Source organism: Strongylocentrotus purpuratus, unplaced genomic scaffold (assembly GCF_000002235.5).
Source record: "Strongylocentrotus purpuratus isolate Spur 01 unplaced genomic scaffold, Spur_5.0 spur5_scaffold_4, whole genome shotgun sequence".
Taxonomy (NCBI): domain Eukaryota; kingdom Metazoa; phylum Echinodermata; class Echinoidea; order Camarodonta; family Strongylocentrotidae; genus Strongylocentrotus; species Strongylocentrotus purpuratus.
Genome location: NW_022145610.1, coordinates 26,449,215 through 26,464,492, shown reverse-complemented (window position 1 = coordinate 26,464,492; position 15,278 = coordinate 26,449,215). Strand labels below are relative to the sequence as shown.

Sequence of the window (15,278 nt, the reverse complement as noted above, 5' to 3'; positions counted from 1 at the left end):
AGATGATCTTTATAAAGATTTCATATCTTTTATAATTGCAATGTGTTAAAAAATCCGATGGCAGGAGGATCGTACAGTGTCTACCAGTCAATTACTCCCTTGCCGTTACTTCCAACCGAGATTCGCATTTTTTCTTTTTTCCTTTTCGATTAGACCTTCTGACGACACTCTATAAATATTTCTAAAAATAAATAGTCGCTGACTTCAAAAGAGGAAAACATAGCCTTCGAAAACAAATGGTTTATTAAAAATCAGCTTTACTTGAAATTCTGCGGACAAAGTTCATATAACCGGCAAGATGATACACAGCTTGTTCATGATAAACTCCTCAGGGTATGTATAAGCACATTTAACAGGTTAAAAAGAAAGGAAAATAGGGCAGATGTCTTCATAATCACAGTGAACAAAACTGTCGGCTCATATGAGTATATTATGACTTGGTCGGCCTGTGACGTATTCACTGCGCGTATTACGTCCGTAGGGGGCAAGGATCCCCATTCATTTTTGTGTCATTTTCTTAATTTAACCAGTCATATTTCTAAGATTTTCTTGTGAATCGCAGTTCTTCCATTACAATGGCATACTTGTTTTGAAAATATATTAATGCCTCTTGTTACATTGAAATCAATCTCAACCACTAGGCACTACCAATTTTACTCCTTTCTTTAGTTTGATCTTTCATTCCGTTTTGATCTAGACTAACTGTTAGACCGAATTTTCCGTCTCTTTCGTTCGTTAGCCTCTTAATTTATTGGGGTAGGGTCGGCCGGCTCTCTCTTTAGAGACGGAAACCGTCTATACACATTCCCTTGAAAACGCCACGGCCATTTCAGGTCGTAGCGTTTTGCCCCCAAAATCCCCCAAAATGTCATTTTACCTCGTGTAGGCACTCCAGCAAAGCATAGGTCTAGAGAGTCATAGACCGAATTTTCCGTCTCTTTCGTTCGTTAGCCTCTTATTGGGGTAGGGTCGGCTCTCTCTTTAGAGACCGAAACGGACTATCCCGCGAAATGTGTAGGGTTATGTGGGCAAATCAGCACACCAAACTTGCAAAACTTATCCCCGAATTACTCCTTTCACAGGAAGCAAATCCGATGCATTTTATATTGTAAATTAGGTTAAAACTTAACTACTTCGGTTCCACTTACCAACTTGACTGAAATAATCCGTTTAATGGTCCATTTTTAGGAAATTATGGGTCAAAATCGATATCCATGATGAAAATCTTGCAAGCCGTGTTAAACTCTCGCTGCCGGAGTCATCTAAATCAATCTCATCCCTTCTAGTCTACGCCGAAGGCAAATTGATTATGAAGGAAAAAACTGTGATAACGCCATTACGAACGTGTAGATGGCGCACAGTTTTTCCTTCATGATCATTTTACCTTCGGCGTAGACTAGAAGGGATGAGATTGATTTAGATGACTCCGGCAGCGAGAGTTTAACACGGCTTGCAAGATTTTCATCATGGATATCGATTTTGACCCATAATTTCCTAAAAATGGACCAATAAACGGATTATTTCAGTCAAGTTGGTAAGTGGAACCGAAGAAGTTAAGTTTTAACCTAATTTACAATATAAAATGCATCGGATTTGCATCCTGTGAAAGGAGTAATTCGGGGATAAGTTTTGCAAGTTTGGTGTGCTGATTTGCCCACATAACCCTACACATTTCGCGGGATAGTCCGTTTCGGTCTCTAAAGAGAGAGCCGACCCTACCCCAATAAGAGGCTAACGAACGAAAGAGACGGAAAATTCGGTCTAAGAGAGTCAATGCTAAAGCGTATTGACCTCTAGCACTGCATACATGCTGTGAGGCAGGGACCTAGAAGTCTATACACAAATATACACACCACACAATATTGCATAGACTGTACACAATCATGTCGATGCAGCTGTAGATCTAAGCAAAGTTTGATACTAGGCTTACAATTTCAATTTTTAAATTATTCTTTTTAACATCAGTAAGTTGAAAAAAATGTATTTTACTGCTATTTAGGTGTCATCAGTTGTCACTAAAGTACCAATTTTGAGTGAAATCAGTTGAGTTTTGTACAGTGTTGTTTGAAATGTTGAGAATCAAAAGCACAGCTTTTACTACACAGCCAGGATAGTGATGCTCCTATGTGTGCGTGTAGGGTAGCGCGCCCAGTATTCGGTCAATTCCCAGTATTCGGTCAGACAGCCGTTTCAACAGCTGTAACAATTTAAAAAATAATTTAAGAGCCACGAAACTTGCACAAATCAGGCAGCTGAACAACTTTTCTTAACTCTCAAAATTAAATCAGATTTAGGGCCCCGGAAAGATCTCCAACTTAGCTCAAAATTGGTCAGTGTCGCAAGACTTTCTGCACTTCTGCGTTCTCTTAGCACATGCGCTGACATGCATAGCCATATGTAGAAGTCTATTGCGAAACAACTGCGTGTGCTGTCGCAATGAATTTAGTATGTGTGTGAAGAGAATCACTTCCGTGTTCACTCCATCGCAGTGAATTTGCAAATGACGCATTTGCCGATGTGCGAGAGGTATTTATACGATACCCTTGCCATGCGGTATCGCTCGGATAGTATTCGGTCAACGCATTGACATTCAGTGCTTTATCGCGCAATTGTGTGAAAATAGTGCGCAAATACGCTTCGCTCTTTGGCAACGGAGATACCACGCACAAATCGCGTGACCGAATTCTAATCGGCGCGACCGAATTCTGGGCAGAAAAATGCTCCGTCTTCTTTCGGAAGTATTTTGCTTATCATTGTTCTATATTTTAAGTGACTATAAAATCCTGTTAGAGGAATAAATTTCTTTTCTTTTGATGGGTAGATTGCCAAATAAAAGAGGTAAGAATTCAAAATATTAGTGATTTCCCCTTAAGTGACCGAATACTGGGCACTCCACCCTATATCCAAATGTAAATTAGGCCTAGACTAGGCTATAATACATCGGTTCCACTTACTAACTTGATTGAAATAATCCGTTTAATGGTCCCTTTTAAGGAAATTATGGGTCAAAATCTACATCCATGTTGAAAATCTTGCAAGCCGTGTTAAACTCTCGCTGCCGGAGTCATCTAAATCAATCTCATCCCTTCTAGTCTACGCCAAAGGCAAAAATGATTATGAAGGAAAAACTGTGATAACGCCATTACGAACGTGTAGATGGCGCAGTTTTTCCTTCAACTAGTACTGTGGTGATCGGATATTGGAATCTGAATTAGACAGAGATATCGTGTGTGCGTTGCGGTGTGCTGCTGCATTGATGTAATACATGCGATGACGTACTTTTGAGCTTGCGACTAGCACAAAATCGGGCTCTAAATCTGAAAAATACTTGAAATAAAGCTCATTTTATGGTACCCATATTTCTTACAGACACACGTAAGATATTCGATTTTTCAGATTCGGGTAGCGGGACCGCCGATTACATCGCTAAAATGTGATATTTTAGGATATATTTTTCATTGCAAATGTGGTTCTTCAGTGACACTGGCATGGTATGGTATGTGTGGGATATGTGTTATGCTATTATGCGATGTATTTTAGAGTGATTTTACCTTGCATCCAACCAATCGGCCGAAAACTGGAGCTGGCCGATTACTGGCTCCTTTACTCTATATGATTATGATTAAAATTAGTAAAAAATTGGGCTAAAATTTCTTTGCTAAGAATCGATAATAAACTGGTAAAAAAAATGGATACGGAACTACACTAGCGCCTCTAGAGTTATCTTGATCATAAATAAATGAATTTTCCAATTCATGTACGTGTGTTACGTAATGTTAGTGTTACACCCCAAATGGGTCATGTTTCTTTCCTGTTTCGTGTCAATTTTCTTATCTTTTTGTGGAGTATTTTTCCTAAAAACAAAGACTTAGATCAGTATAATTAATATAGATCTAGACTAGAATCTAGGTACACTTTCTCACAGGATTCACAGCAAACCGCTGCACAATACAATTCAGTCAATTGCATACCATCTAGCGTACCGACGGTGGGGTGTGGGCGCAACTGAAGTTACTGACTGTAATCTCAGATCCTTATTTAATTCATATCTTCTTCTTCTTCACTATAAGCACAGGCCACAGTCGGGTGTATTCTCGTACTGATTGTAAGAAACTAAGATACCAAATCCAAAAATATACCAAGAGTCAACTAAATTTTCAACAATTGTTCAAATAATGGTCATTATTTTAAAGTTGTTATGTTCCTTACCTCTTTCATGTCAATTTTCTTATTTTGAGGGGAGTATTTTTCCTAAAAACAAAGACATTATTATTAAGTGATAGCGATTTGCTTACCTTGCACATGTTCCTGATGATAATGAGGTAACATGCGATTTACATTTTTTTACACGCTCACTTTGTACAAGAGTTTGCGATGTTGATTCCCGGAAATGCAAATACATGGGGTGTTGCCAATTTGAAACTTCTACGATATTAGCGATTCGTTTAGTAAACTAAGGCGCATGCACGGTGTTCGCTGAATTGAGCAGCGAAAGTGAAGAATCGTGAAATTGAAAATGTATGGTTAAGGCAGAAAAATTGAATTTGCGAAAGGAATTTCAAACAGAAAGGGGTGAATCTATGCAATTTGTCCTGTTCGATTATGGTCATGACTCATGAATCGAGATTTAAGATTTCCTATTGAGCCTTTCAGGTGTACATGTATATTTGATTTTTCATCTGAAAATGAAAAATCTCTGGATGTGAATGTAAATATCGAAGAAAAAAAGGTTTTCTTTCGTAGGTCTAGACATTATTTGGGATACATACGCGGTAAGCATTGCATTGAACTAAAAAATTTGGTGCAGCTTGGCATACGGATACCTTACAAATGATTTATGTCTGTTTTGTTTTCTTTGGTTCTCAATTTCACAGAGATATTTTTATGGAAAAACATTGGAAAAGTGTTGTAAGCAGATCAGTATGTGACTACTTCTTTGAAGCACAAGAAAAGGTATGTTGGAAATGAAAGTTTCATTTTTTTTTCTTTCATTTAGTTCTTGTTCTATTTGCAAATATGATACATTTTAGGTAAAATAATATTACAAATATATATGTATGTTTATATTCCTAGGGCCATACTCTACAGGTCAACAGCATTTCTTCCTAATTACAGAATGTACAAATCTTGAGAATACATGTACATTCATTAGTACTACTACTAGCTGAGTAGCTGTTATATATATATATATGTACATGAATGTTTTGTATATATATATATTCCTAGGGCCATACTCTACAGGTCAACAGTTTTTCTTCATTATTACAGAACATACAAATCTTGAGAATACATTCATAAAATAGTACCAGCTGAGTATGTTTTGTCATACATGTAGGTTGATAATTCAGAACTTTTATTTTTCTTTAAAAAAACAGGCCTGCAGCAAATTGGATGTTCCTCCCATCATTGCTACACCTCATCACTATCTCATCAGCATATACAGGAATCAGATCTACTTTGTTGCTGTGGTACAGACAGAGAGTGAGTAATGATTACATAATCCTATACAGGGACATTTTAGAACAGTGTTTGGAGCAGAAAAAGACTAGAGTGAATGATTATTAAGATGGATTTAAAATGAACAAGAAAGAATGATAATAATAATATTGGATATTTGTTTAAAGCACAAATATCCACCAAGGAAGTTATTCAAGGCACTCCATTATTAAAAAAGAAGAAGTATAGAATAAGTAAAGAAGAGTTAAATCTTCCCATAGGGGATTCACTTTCTAGTACACTGAAGAAGAACAAATTAAATATTTATTAAGGGTTTTAAGGAGCAGGTAAACCCAGGGCAGGCATGTGGAAAAGGATAAACCTGGGAACTAATTGTTAAGATCATGTACATGTAGGTGAGGAGTATTATCTTGATTTAAAAGCTATTGATATTCTAATAAAATCATTTTCAGGATGCAGTCCCTACTGTCCCTGTTTTTCTCTCAAAATTAATTAAATTTTACATTGATGTATTACAGAGTAAGCATGTATGTTTAGTGCAGCTTATAGATTTACCTTGGAAGATGCAACAATTTGAAATTTTGATCCTTTTCTTTCAAAACAGCACCCCCTCTGTTTGTGATTGAATTCCTCCATCGAGTTGTTGACACATTTGCAGATTATTTCTCTGAATGTACCGAGACATCCATAAAGGAGAACTATGTGGTCGTGTACGAGGTAAGAGGCTCAATTCAATAAATCCTGGAGACCTTGCATTGCAATGTACAGAAGCATTTGCGTGAAGTCGAGTTGTCATCTTTCATTTAGGATAATAAATGCTGTGCTTCACAAAATATTCATATGTGAGAATGAGAGAGGGAAGGAGAAAGAGATACGGGAAGTGTATGCAAATTCGATAAATTAAGCATAATAAAAAAAGAATATTGATTTCTATTATATAGATGTTTTCCTAAGAATTTTATCTGATTATCTAACCACAATCATAATGACCTTGTGCCTTTCAGTCTGTCCAAGACATGCTTGTTGGTAACAGATTTAGGCATTGACCAACCTGTCACCAGGTCTGCAGGGACATACTCTACTTCGACACTTAAACAATTATGATAAAATACATACTCTACTTCGACACTTAAACAATTATGATAAAATATGCTTGAGCTGAGCCTAACTCTAACAGTCTCTGGCTGTGTCAAAGGAGCAGCTAGAGTTCAGGGCCTCCCGAATGCTGCCTCTGTATAGTCTCCTAGCTGAGACCATTTGTGATGCCTTACAGCTGCAAACTACATGTACATGTTAAATGTATTGGCTTGCATGGTGATGTAGATATACAGTAGGCTTACGCTTCCACCATGTGAGAGAGAGGGGGGAGGATTGAGGAGTCCTGAAAAGTACTGTTGGTAGTCTTGGAAAAAACTGCTGGTAATCTTTAATCTTTCTTGAGCTTTTAGTTCTAAGGAGAAATATAGCGCCGGTTGGAGAGGATGGGTAGTAGGAGGGGCTCGACGTTTCAAACAGGTTGACTATCTGGTGCCTGCATGGACTTAAGTCACTGGGTTGCGGACGTGGGACTCCCCAATTCTTCCCCCCCCCCCCTTTCTATCACATGGTGCAAACCTAAGCCTAGTGTATAAAACTACATGTTGTCATGTTCTATACAACTTTTCTTTCTACTCCTAAACAGCTTCTAGAGGAGATGCTTGACAATGGGTTCCCTCTGGCTACAGAGTCCAATGTACTTAAGGAGCTCATCAAACCACCCAACATTCTCAGGACGGTGGTCAATACAGTCACTGGAAGCACAAAGTGAGTTAATAACTTTTGGCAGTTCATGAAAACCAAAAGTTTTCTTATAAGATGATTATATCATAAGAGTTACGTTATAACATAATTGTATTGTATTCATTTCTTACCAAAATGTCTAGATACCTGAAATGATTGTACGACAATTGAGCACACATTTGGTGAATGGTGCTAACAAATAGAAACAATTCATCAGGTTTTGCGGTTAGGGCAATTTGATAATAATCAATTATTATTGTTATCCAGTATACATTGTATATCCATATCATTGGTTTGCATTTCAGTGGTACAACCTTGAACATTCAAGCCATTTTGAGAAATGTTTGTATGTTATATTTTTGCATGCGAAACAGGAACTTCATGTAGCTTGATGCCAGTATACCATGACTTTAATTGCCCTTCAAGTTATCCACCATATAAAAAACAATCACCTGTCATGTCATTCAGTGAGCCTGTTGACTTACTGAGCTGTAACATTCCCATATGTTTAATACAGGAACCCCCTTGGTTCCTCTATGTAATGAAATTATCCATATTAAACTCATAATGTAAATTGTATTTTCTTATTTTCACAGTCTGAGCGACACCCTTCCTAGTGGTCAGCTGTCCAATGTCCCTTGGAGACGAAGCGGGGTGAAGTACACCAACAATGAGGCATACTTTGATGTTATTGAAGAAGTAGACTGCATCATTGACAAATCAGTAAGTACCATCGGATCATTGCCATTTAATTCTATTCAATGTATAAATATTTGACCGAAGGTCCACCCGTAGAGTTTAAAACATGCTTGCTTACATTATATTATCCCCTGACGACATGTTGCAGCGGCGCATGAAACGTCGTGTTCTTTAGATCCCTTGTTGACCATACATTGCGAGACAAACAAATATCACTAGCGATATTATTTTTGATATAATTTGTCTGTTGACACTCCAACTAGTCACTTGGTATTTGTCTCCACCTGGTCTAATCATCAGTCTCTCCAATTCCTCAAATATAATTACTTCTTCTCAGGACCAATTGGTCTTTATCATTCAGTTCACTTAATCAGATTTTGTCACATTTTGAGTAAATTCATTCAAGTTGATCAAAATAATAATTACAATAATAATAATATAGCTCGGTTTTTATATACAATCACCAAGTGCTTCCAAGCTTGGAGATTATTACCCCGGCTTTAGCTGTGCTGCCATCACGGCGCTCTAGCATTTCAAAGAATTAATTCCTGCCAGGTACCCATTTACCTCACTTGGGTTGAGTGTTTCAAATGTTGATTAATGTCTTACCAAAGGACATAGTGCCGCAGTGGGTCGCGGACCTTGTGATCGGCAGTCCGGCGACTTAACCACTCGACCACGGCACCTCTACAATGACTTATTTATAGAATAGAATAGCACTTGTTATCGCCGTAGGAATCATTTGTTTCATTGATGATAATGATACCATCAGAGAAATGTACAATCGCAAATATGGTAGTTACCTTTTGCTTTGTTCTGTCATGTCGGGTTCAACAGTGATTGCTGAAGTGCATGGATACTTGGATTGCTCTAGAATGTTTTAGTATTGATTATCCCCAGTGGATTTCATTTCCATTGGTGTACAAATCACAATCAGAGCACCAAACTACAGGAGAATCCAGTAGTAACTGACTATGCTCCGTTCTTTTTTGTAGGGTTCGACTGTAATTGCTGAAATCCAGGGATACATTGATTGCTCTGTGAAGCTGACCGGGATGCCTGATCTTACCATGTCCTTTGTGAATCATCGTCTCCTGGATGACGTCAGCTTTCATCCTTGTGTCAGATACAAGAGATGGGAGGTGAGTGATGAGACAATTATCTCATGTAGGATAATTGATAATAATAATAACAATAATAATTGGATTTATATAGCGCCTTTTCCAAAGAGTACAAGGCATTGTCTCTTAGACTATCAACAATTTAAGAGGAGTTGTACAGGTATGTTTGCAGTTGTTTTTTTGAAGAAATCTAGTGAAGTACCTTCCTCCTTGTTGTACATAGCGCAGTTGATGCCCAGGGGGATATCAGGGGTTGATGTCCTTTTGGATGGGGGCGGGGTAGATGTCTTAGAATTATAAGAATGGTTTATAACATTAGGTGATGAGAAGGGTCCATTTGAATTTAAGTTTTCTCTTTTGAAGGAATAAATACACTCATGAATTTTGAATTAGTCATGAAGCTTGAAATTTGGTGGGTACTGACATAGTCTAATGTTGATTTTTCAAAGTACTGAATGCAGAGCAATGATTCAATCATTGCCAGATTTTCAAAGGATTTGTGATTCATACTGTATACATTGATCCCAATTAATATTGGTTACACATGTGGGACAATGAAAAACTTTTTAATTTTTATACTTTGCTACTAATGCTGCATACCGGTACATATATTAATTTGTCTAATCTAGTCTTAGAGAGTGCTTTCATATTGTAAAATTTGTTCATCAACTCAAGATCAGCTATTTATACTTTATTTGTGTCTTGTCATTTCTGATCTAGTCTGAGAGAGTGCTGTCCTTTGTTCCTCCCGATGGTAACTTCAGACTCCTCTCCTATCACATAGGAGCTTCCAAGTAAGTACTCAGATACCTTTGTTGATTTGTAACCCGTTGATGATTGAGCCCAGTAACACTTCGGTTCAAACCAAGTATAATACAACTAGGTGCCAAATCCACTTGAAAACAAGTTATCTAGGCACTCTAGTGTCAAAACAAGATTAACTATACATTCATTTCAAAGGGGCAACTTTATATTAATTAATTTTAAGAGTACAGTGTATATATGTATTTTTGTGGGTGCTCTACATACTATTTAACATTTTAACAGTGTTGTGAAAGTACATATATATGTACTAGTAATTCTAAATAGAGGTCTAGTTTCAGAGCTATTCAAAGCCTTGTGTATAATCAGGTTTCTCATCATGATTAGAAAATGTTCAAATTGTATTTTCATAAGATGAAGTTTATGAGAGAGTTTTATCTTGTATTTGTGAGTTTTATGTTAATATCTTTGTATCTGCTTTATTGGCCAGCCTCACAGCCATTCCAGTATATGTGAAACCCAACATCATGATGAGAGAGACATCAGGCAGATTTGAAGTGATGGTGGGACCTAAACAAACTATGGGAAAAACTGTAAGTTCCATTCTCTATTCAGTTTATGTACTTTGATAAAAGAGAATGTTGCTTTACATTTACGTGCCTTAAACCTTAAAAAATAGTATTACCTATGTTCATGGGCAACCACAGTTTTGACATTCAGTGTAATATTTGAGCTCTGAATGAGGTGTAGATCAAAACAAAAAAATGTATATCTCAACATACTTGTATGTCAGTACGGGCATGGCTTGTTTTCAATTAGTTGTCAAGTCGACTACTGATTTTTTTTTCTGCAGTAGGTATTGAGTTATAGGTACATATCATCTGCTGAGAGCCATACAGCCACTTACAGTGTATGTGTATGTGTATGAACATTGTTTATGCTTAATCTTGCTCTGAAACGGACATTAAATCTGTAGTTCTGATAAAAGATAATTTTATTAATGGTCATGTAAATAATGATCATATATTATTGTACAAATGTAATATAACGCATCACTAAATATGAATATTCCAAATTTTAAATCAAATTTTTCTTTTTTTTAAAGAGATTGTGAAGGTTTTGTGTCGTTAGTTTTAAAAATGTGTTTTAATTATTCATCCATTTTGTTGTTGTTGCCAGGTGGAGAATGTAGTTATCACCTGCGACCTTCCCAAGCAAGTGCTGAACATGACCCTGACCCCAACCCAGGGCAGCTACAGCTTTGACCCTGTTAGTAAGATCATGTCGTGGGAGGTCGGCAAGATCAACCCACAGAAGCTACCCAGCATAAAAGGCAGTGTAAGTTATTTTTATGGTTGTCGAAGATCTGTGCAGTGACACTTTAATAGCAGTAACATAAAAATATTGTCAAAGATTCACGTAAAAGTGTTAGGGCCGTAATTGTTTGTTTTTTATTCAAAATATGCATTGATTGAACAATTTAAAACAGGAACATTTATCGGTTTCATTTTCTGCAAACCTTCATTCAGGTATGAGGTGGTAAACCAAGGCAGTTTATTTATAACGATGTAACGATTCACGTTTCTGTATCCTATAACACAGAGCTCAGTGAATACGAGTAGGAACTTTGTTGTGTGCAGTTGCCATTCATGTTCATGTTACAAAAATACTGTCACGTTTTATCGCTTCATATCTAAGCAAGCCTTAAGGCTTGAACCATGAATTGATAATCTGATGATATATATCTCATATATTGTGGAGCATTAGGAGTGGCAAGTCTGACAGACATCAGCGCTGTATAAGAACCCACTATCTTTATACTGATTTCCAAGTCTTATAGATGGAATTTGGTGCTCTAGACCCATTGAATGCTCATCACATATATTTGGCTCGATTTTATATTCATTTTTTTTCTTCTTCCAGATGTCACTCCAATCTGGTGTCCCTCCTCCTGAAGCTAACCCCACCCTATCCGTAAGTACTTTTATTCTGATAAATATCATATCTATCTGTGTTGTAGCTCGCAGATTCTGGCCAAAAGACTGCTCCTCAGTAATAATGTTCAATAACATACAGTGATTCAGTCTCTCTTTGAAAAACTTTCTTTGTAGATGGGTATCATAAGAATATTACTTATACCTTGTGCCCATTTAAAATTACAATGAAAGCTAATTAAAATTTGTCTTGCATTGATATTGACTGCCTGCAAGGAGGCTTGTTCTTAATGTCAATTATTATTCTAAAGTAGGAAAGTGTAATATACATGTGATCTTCCTTAATTCTGGTAGGAAAGCCATGTCTAGATTATGAAAGTTGCAACCATGAAAATCCATCAGTAAACATATTGTTTCATTTTTATCTCTATCAGGTGCAATTTTCTATCAACCAGCTGGCAATATCAGGCCTTAAGGTCAACAGATTGGACATGTATGGAGAGGTAAATAGTTTAGACATTTTATCCTTTTTCTTGGGGAGGGGGCAGGGGTGGTAGGTGGGGGATGAATTAGTAATGAGAGCGTATCCTGAGGTGTTTTTTTTTTAATCCCATTCTCCACGACTCTACTGTGAGGGGAAATCTGTCTGTGCATTTCAAAATAACAAGAGTCCCTTTGTCTAGACATTTTTGCTGTTGTTAGGAGTTTGTATCCTAGAAGATTGATAATTTCTCACTTGGTTTACTGGAGAGATAAGAACAGATTTCAAAGCATACTTGAAGGAACTCGTACTTCTTATTTGCTGTTTTCTGTAAGACATATTTGATAATAATAATAACAATAATATGCCGTACTTACATAGCGCATATCACAATATGTTTGCAGTTGGTTTCAAAGAGATACTTTTTCCTTCACTTTTGGATGCATTGTCTTGAAAATATGATGCTAGAACAGTGATTATTATTGAGAGAGAAATAGCTGTATTTAAATATAAAAATAATTTTTCAAGCATTTATTATAGAAAGAGGGAAAATAGAATAAAGAGGATAAAAATGAGAAAGAGTAAGTTTTTAATTTAAAAGAGAATTAAAAGAGATTAAATGGTAAGGAAAAAAGATAATGTTGCCAATTTATTTATTGTATGTCTGTTTCCATATTCCTTAATCCATTCTTTGTTATCTTTTTTTTTGTTTTCTCTTTTCCTAGAAATACAAGCCCTTCAAGGGAGTGAAGTATCTAACAAGAGCTGGAAAATTCCAAGTCAGGACATGATAGAAATATATATGTTTACCATGAATGAATGTATAATACAATATATCAAATGTCTCACTTTGTATAGTTATTTAAAGGTTATAGAAAAAGTACTTATTTGTGCAACTCTGTGTTGTCTGCATATGTACTAGATTTTATTTGATGGAAGTTAAATGTGCTACTTTTATGTTTGACGTACGGCATACTGCTATATATTAGTAATTTTTAAAAAAGTGACAGAGAAGTTTCTCTGCACTGATATGTTTATATGTAGGTATAGAAATAAATGGATATATATTAGATAGTTTTATGGAATAGGTAAATGTATGTATGGACATGCATGCAAGTCCCAAGTTCTAAGTTTGAGAGAGGAGCCATTATAGTGAATGGACACACTAAGCGGATCAAAGGACTAAATTTATAGATTTTCAGAGGTTAATTATTACTGCACTGAAACTATGCCCCTGTATTAGACCATTCACTGTAAAGCCAGAAATTCCTGCAGTTGCTAACAGCAAACTGTTCTGGTGGCAAGAAATTCTCTCACTTTGCAACATTTTATTGTCATGATTCGTTAATTTTGCAGCATGAAACTTTGCCAGGTCTGGACCATTTGTGAATCTGTGTTCTTGCATGCAAAAGTTTCTGGTTTTATAATAATGTATTTATACAGCGCATTTTCCATGTACATGTTCAAATGTTTAACCGCAATTTTTGAAAGAATAATAATAATAATAATAATAATAAATTTAATTTATATAGCGCTTAATACAAATGTCTCTAAGCGCTTTACAAAGATATTATTACCCCGGTCATTGGATTCAGTGCTTACCCGCACACAATGTGTGCACAATCTCCACTCCCTGGGGAGCATTCTAGCCAGGCGTTACATGACGCTCAAAAACTGTTTGACCAACAATGACGGTCGCATCCTACCGGGTACCCATTTAACACCTGGGTGGAGAGTAGCAAGTGCAGGTTAATATCTTGCCAAAGGATATTAGTGCCGTGTCGGGAGTCGAACCCTCGACCTTCGCATCTCCAAGTCAAGCGCCTTAAACCACTCGACCACGACACTCCTAAGAAAACAAATGATGGGATACAGAGTACTGCCTATGTCAAAATTTGTTGTTGATCAGAGCCCTTAGTAAAGGAGCAATTGATTTCATGTCCAAACCATAGACATACAAAGGTTAACGAGCGATTTCGCTCACAATGCGGCTAATTATGTTTTCATGTTTAGAAAATTTTACTTTTCAAGCAGAATTCAAACCATATCTATTTCAATTTGAAATCTATTTTTGATTACATTTCCATTTACTATTAGTCTTCACTATTCAATCATGTTTGTGATATGGATTTAGTGTAAAACCACCTATGATAACAACAGAGCTGCCAACCATTCCGTTTTTGCTGGAATTACTCCGTTTTTTCCTCCAAATTACGGTATTACATTTTTTCTTCATAAAATACGTTTTTAATTTTATTTTTTTTTTTTTTTTTTTTTTTTAACATACCGCACGTCAAACAACTGCCCTAAAATGGTGATTTGATCACAAATTCAATAGAAAACTAATTTTAAAACATACTTGAAGAGAAAAATATTCTCAAAAAAAATGAAATGCCGATAATACCAAAATAACCACCAAAAAAATTACCTGCTTGTATGGAAAATACAGCATGATGAATAAACATTTCTGCATTGGAAGTGTGTCGCGCATGGAGGAAGTTTCGTTTTCATGAATTCCTTTTTTTTGCTTGAAATTCCTTTTTTTTTTGCCATCATGATTCCTTTTTTTGGTCGCACAAGGTTGGCAGCTCTGTAACAATGAACGTATATCAGTAAATCAGCTACGACAAGGTATACATGTGCCCAAAGTTTTCAGTTGTCACCACAGCAAGTTTTATTTTCTTCATCCAAATGAATGGAAAGTGTGGATAAAATACATGTATAAAGAAGCTGCATGCAAAAAAAGGTTCTACAAGTACTCCGTTCTCGCTTATTTGTGTGTATAAGCATGGACCTTTGTAGTAGGTCCATGGTATAAGACAGTATTAATATGAAGCGCCATTACTCTGGCGGTACGCAACTGCATCAGTTGTGAACAAGCCTTTTTGCATATTGATTTCAGTCTAAAATAATGATATAGCCATGCCCATAGATAATGACAAGCATTATTGTTGTGTTGATAGATTTGTTGATATGCATGTATATTTACATATTTGTTAAAGAACACTATGAAGTACAATTACAGCATTCCATGAACGGGTATAT

The 15,278-nt window shown here is 36.3% G+C and overlaps 1 protein-coding gene across 1 annotated transcript; it reads left to right on the top strand.

Annotated features, from left to right (window-relative positions):
• The first annotated feature begins 202 nt into the window (after nt 1–202).
• On the top strand, nt 203–13,227 carry LOC583454 (adaptor-related protein complex 3, mu 1 subunit-like). Its single transcript, XM_783360.4, has 13 exons — nt 203–333; nt 4,875–4,953; nt 5,376–5,481; nt 6,062–6,174; nt 7,139–7,260; nt 7,833–7,959; nt 8,931–9,077; nt 9,777–9,850; nt 10,309–10,411; nt 10,998–11,156; nt 11,742–11,792; nt 12,187–12,255; nt 12,959–13,227. The coding sequence occupies exons 1-13, from the start codon at nt 299–301 to the stop codon at nt 13,022–13,024; spliced, it is 1,251 nt and encodes a 416-aa protein (XP_788453.3). The 5' UTR covers nt 203–298; the 3' UTR covers nt 13,025–13,227.
• The last annotated feature ends 2,051 nt before the right edge of the window (nt 13,228–15,278 follow it).